Genomic DNA, 5,850 nt, shown 5'->3' on the forward strand with positions numbered 1-5,850 from the left:
TTGATTCACAGCAGTGTTTACCAGAGATCACCTTTTCCATGTTTTCCAAATTGGATTGGCAGAGAGTCGGGGAAGAAGAGAAGAAAGTAAAATGCACGCAGAAGGAAATGAATTACCTTCAGCTTCTGACTTAGCTTGATATTGTTTGATGTGGGAGATTAGACCTCAACCTTTTTGCTTAACTCTTCTCTTTCTTTCTTCTTTAGTGAATGACTTAGGAACGAAGCTCTCTCTCACTCTTCTCTGAGTTCTGACCGAAATGAAAAAAGGGACGTTGGCTTTGGAAGTAGCAACTTGGAGGGATTAGCTTGAGAGAAATATCTTGGACTTGTATTTTGTTCACTTACCATTCAGCCCATTTGATTTCTTTGTTATTTTTTTTTGGGCTTTATTTGTAAGTGTTGCATACTATGGAAGCTTCTTATTTTTATTCCATTTATTTGGACTGCAACAACATTGAATTTTGGCCTGCAACACTTAAACAAAATGATCAAACTAATTGGATAATTAGCTCAATAAAATAATGTTTGTCATCATCAATTGAAATTAGTTAATTTCTTAACTTAACAATCTTCCCTTGATGACAAACATAACTGTAGCATTGTTTAGAAGGAATTGAATTTGGATCAAGTTAAGAAACTTCCCTTTGAGTGATGTCACTTACTTTTGTGTTGCTCCCCTTTTCCCTTTCAAGAGTTGCTCACCCTAGATTTATGCTCTTTTCTTCTTTCTTGTTTGCATATTCTCATAGGAAACACAATAATGGACTATATGCATTATGTTATCCTTGGATGAATCAATCAGCAAGGTGAACAAAAGTAAATAACAACAGTTTTCATGTGACAAAAGTGAACAAAAGGCAGCAGCAACATGAGACAAACACTACAAGATTTTTACTTATTTGAGAGAGTATTTTAGTGTAGGTTTCTAAAAACCTCCACAATACATTATATTTATGGCAATTTAGAAAACCTCCACTAATAATTAATTAAAATTAAATTTTGGAACAAGAGACATTGAGTTAGCTAAAACGCGATTCTTCTTTTTTTTTTTTTCTCTTTTTTTTCAAAACGAGAGATTGAGCTCAGAGAGAACCCTAAGTTTTCTACGCAATCTTCGCCATTGTTCCCGCTGCCATTTTCGCCGCCGGCACCATCACCACTGTCGTGTCCGTTGCGGTAGAGAGCTTCTAAATTTGAGAGCTTCTGGATCAGGGAGGTTGATGTTGGCCCAGATGGTAAGATCCGTTACGAGGATTTCATCGCCATAATGGTTGCTAAGTAAACTCCTCACATATCAGATCCTTGCAAATTCCATTCGCTCTGCTTTTGGATTTTTTTAAATGTGTTCTTTCTTTTTTCTCAGATATTTCCGTATTGCTGTTTTTTCTTCTTTTTTTATTTATTTATTTTTGGTCATGTTTGGTTTTTGTTTTGTGCCGTTTCCTTTAGTGGACGAACGAGTTAACCATGTTCTGCACATTTTGGTTTTTTGCCATATTAATGTCATTATGTAGCTAATAATGGATGGTTTTAGGGATTCAAAAGTTGCTTGGATTGAATATATGTGTATGGTGAGATCCGAAGCGGTCTTTATCTGCTTCTGCTATAATTATTTATTGGATAAATAGACTAAGGCCATGGTTGGGCAAATGTGTGTGTGTGTCAAACTTTTGTTCTAATATCGAGTGAAGTGGAATGAAGTATAAAGAATGGAAGAAAGGTGGTCCAATCTTACTAAGTAATAAATCCTGTATTTAATGTCTAAATTACTAAGTTTGGTGTAAGAAGGCACAAATCATTCTGTCCTGTGGCAAGCTTTATGGAGATGGTCTATAACTATAAGTAGCTTACACAATTCTTGTGATGTATAGTAAAAGGAAAGAGTCAAAGATATTCTTTGGACGCTGATAGGTCTGTGAGAAATTAATGTGAAGTTTTGAGCTTGTTTCATATGTCAGTGAGCCTATGATAGTTATTATTATTATTCCATCAAATGGTTGTGTCAGACTTAGACTGGAGTATTAAAATAAAATTTTTATGTGGAATTGTTAATGTGTAATCTCAATATTAGATTGTCTGTTACTTTCAAGGGAATGAAATGTTAGGGGCTGCTGAAGGGAGATTTCCTTTTAGCCAGGTGAATGAGGGGTAAAAACTCTACAACTATGCTGAAATGGGAGTTACGTCTCTCACTAAATGATGTTGGGTCATTGCTGCTTCGACATTATTAATCAAGTTAATGATAGTCCAATTTCATGTCATGCTTTGTGAATTATGGATGTTGCAAATCTATACGTTTTGTAGTTAAAAATTTCATTAAGTGTCTATGCATAGCCGAATTTTCTAGGTAGTAGTCTGTACTCTTATTACTGTCTTTGTCGTGATGAATTTCTATATCATACATTTCCCTAGCATTGGTTCGAGACTTTAGTATTCATTTACTAGAAACGAATGAACTTTGAATTATTGATGTCTTTCCTGTGCGCTGTTTATTTTCCTATAAATATCTCACTAGTGTTTATCAAGTATTTTGACCTTGCATTCCTTGTGTTTCTGTGTCTTCTTGTGGGCCTTTCTCTTATTACTGCTGTAAACACTGCCCTTTTCCCATCTACCAATTTGATTATTTGCTATGATCATGATTCTCTATCTTTCTTTCTAATTGTGAATTATAATTACTTGATTTTAACTATTTCCTTTGCTACCTGCTCTTATCAGCTGTCTCTTAACTAGAGTTTTGAGTTACTTCTATTTACTTATGGTTATTTGTTGTTAAGGCTGAGATTTACTCTAGATTTTGAAATGCTCTGTATATAGTTTATTCTTCAATAGCTGAAGTGGGGTTTGGATATTTTTTTAGTAACATGATGATGCGAAGCAGTGATATTAGCTACCATCTATGTACTTGAATTTATTGACAAAAGATAAAACTATCAGTGCTAAGTGTTGGAAGTTTTTGCAGATTAGAGGTTGAATGAGTAAAACAATTGAGATGTCCTGAAGGAAGATCCAGGTTTTGATAAAGCTCCTTGGCTTTCTTTAATGATTGTTGCAACAGATTTTGCAAAAAGGTTGTTGAACAAGGATTATCAAAAAATAATCAGCTATAATTGCTAAGGAGCTCTTAGAGGCTATCAGCCTATCAGGTATTCAACCTTTCATGCATTTTTTCCTAATATATGGTTTTTCCCCTGATTTGATAATCTTATTCTATTTGATATCTTGTCAAAAGGAAACAATAAACTTTTGAAAAGAACTGAAGAATAAGATGCCTGATATGCGTGATTTACTATATTCATGTGTGATTTGACTATTTTACTTAGCCTCACATACACTTAATTATTTGACCTTAATAATCTTTTCCAATAGTTAAACATTGATCATAAGGAACCAGGCTTTGGTTACTAACAATAATTTGATTTGGCACTTAGATTTTAAACCAGTTCAAACTGAAAGACCAGGAGAGTTAATTGCTTACTTGAATCTCAATTATTTGCTTATTATTACTTTCTTTCTTTATTTTTTCGTAATTAAAAAAAACATATAAAAAACTATATCGTATTAAAGCAAAAAACTTTAATAATTTTTTATTTTATTGATCCTCCACTTGTTTATTTTCATGTGTATAAAATCAGTATTTTTTTTAAATTTGTCAATATTATTAATATTTATATTTAAAAATACCAATACACCAAATTTATTTTTTATCAGGTTCTTTACTAATCAGAGAACTATCATTTCGTTTATTAAATTTGCTTGGGTTTCTTCTGTTTCTGGAATTAAAGTGGATACTGATTTTTCTCTCACCAGTTTCTTGTTATTGCTTTTGAACAAGCGCTTGTTGAGGTAAGATAATAATTATATCCTGTTTTGTTTTAACTATGTTAGAAGTCTATTATAACTTTGTAGTTTATTATGTTAGAAGTCCCATATATATTTAGTAGTACACATGTCTAGTAATTATTTTTCCCTACTTGAAGTTTAACTAGCAACAATGGATAAATCTTGGATTGCTAAGCCACGAAATGCAGATGAATATATAGTTGGTCTAGAAAACTTCTTGGATTTTGCATTTCAACATGGAGCAATTGAGAATAATAAGATAATATGTCCGTGTCCAAGTTGTGGGTTTCGCATATGGCATACTCGAAAAGATGTTAGAGATCATTTACTTTACAAACCATTCCCTAAGAATTATGTTGTATGGAACTTTCATGGCGAGAAAGAAGTAACCAAATTCTCAACAAGTGCACATGTCATGCGCGAGACATTGGCAACTGAACATCCCCTAGATAACATGGTAAATGATGCTTTCGGGATACATATGGATCAGGAGAGCGGTGAAGATTTAGGCACGGAAGATTTTGTAAACGATGAGCCAAGAGAAAATCATAGAGACTTTGATGAGTTTCTCAAGGAAGGCAATCAAAAGCTACAGGAAGGAAGCGACTTCACAAAGCTAGAATTCATAGTGAAATTGTATCATATTAAAGTCTTGCGTGGACTAAGTGACAAGGCCATTACCATGGTACTTGAGTTGGTGAGGGATGCTTTTAGTTGTGTGAATTTGCCTACGACTTTTAGTCAGGCAAAGAAACTAATTCAAAAACTAAGTCTTGACTATGTTAAGATAGATGCTTGCCCCAATGATTGTATGTTGTTCGAGGATGAAGACCCAAACAACATCCAACAAACATGCAGTCTTTGTGGTGCTTCTAGGTGGAATTCTAAGAAGAAGAAGAAGAAAAAGCAAGCTGCCAAGGTTTTGAGATACTTTCCGTTGAAACCAAGGTTGCAAAGATTGTTCATGTGTCGTAAAACTACAGAGCATATGTTATGGCATGCAATAGCGAAGGGAGAAAATGAAAAAATGGTGCATCCAAGGGATGGTGAGGCGTGGAAGACTTTTGATTTGACACACAGAGAGTTTGGATTGCAACCTAGAAATGTTCGCTTAGGACTTGCTAGTGATGATTTCAATCCTTATAGATCAATGAGTTCTACTCATAGCATTTGTCCTGTGTTTCTGATTCCATATAATCTTCCTCCTTGGATGTGTATGAAACACACTTCCTTTATCCTGTCAATGGTTATACCTGGCAAGCATAGCCCCGAAAATAATATAGACATATATCTTAAACCACTTGTCAGAGAGTTAAAAGAATTATGGGATGAGGGTATGGAAATTTATGATGCATCAGAACATAAAATGTTTAAGATTCATGCAGCTCTTATATGGACAGTTAGTGATTTTCCTAGCCTAAGCATGCTTTTCGGATGAAACACATATACTGGTTTGGCTTGCCCAACTTGTAATTTTGATGTAAAACCTTGTTATCTTAATCATAGCAGAAAATGGTGTTATATAGGTCATCGACGTTTTCTTGGTAGACAACATCGATTTAGATTAAGTAGAGTTCGTTTTGATGGACACATAGAAGAACGTGATCCCCCGACTATATTATCAGGATCCGAAATTCTGGCACAAGTAGAAAATATTGATGTTACATTCAGGAAGAAAGAAAAGTTTAACCAGAAAGGAAAAAGAGGTAGGTAAGCAACTATGTAGTGGAGAAAGAGAAGCATCTTTTTTGAACTTCCATATTGGAAAACCAACTTGTTGCGTCATAACCTTGACTTTATGCACATTGAGAAAAATGTATGCGATAATATTTTGTATACTTTGCTCAATGAGAAATCTAAAGCAAAAGATAATCTCAATGCCCGAAAAGATCTACAAGATATGGGAATAAGGCATGATCTTTGGCCAGATGATAATGGAAAATATCACCTTACTTTGTATTCACTAACATGAGATGCTAAAAAGGTATTTCTTGTAACTTTGAAG

At 34.1% G+C, this 5,850-nt stretch overlaps 1 protein-coding gene across 1 annotated transcript; it reads left to right on the top strand.

Annotated features, from left to right (window-relative positions):
* On the top strand, positions 3,759 to 5,283 carry LOC110265118. Its single transcript, XM_021107908.1, has 2 exons — positions 3,759 to 3,848; positions 3,983 to 5,283. Exon 2 carries the CDS (start codon positions 3,997 to 3,999, stop codon positions 5,281 to 5,283), a length of 1,287 nt encoding a protein of 428 aa, XP_020963567.1. The 5' UTR covers positions 3,759 to 3,848; positions 3,983 to 3,996.

Source organism: Arachis ipaensis, chromosome B07 (genome assembly GCF_000816755.2).
Source record: "Arachis ipaensis cultivar K30076 chromosome B07, Araip1.1, whole genome shotgun sequence".
Classification (NCBI taxonomy): Eukaryota; Viridiplantae; Streptophyta; class Magnoliopsida; order Fabales; family Fabaceae; genus Arachis; species Arachis ipaensis.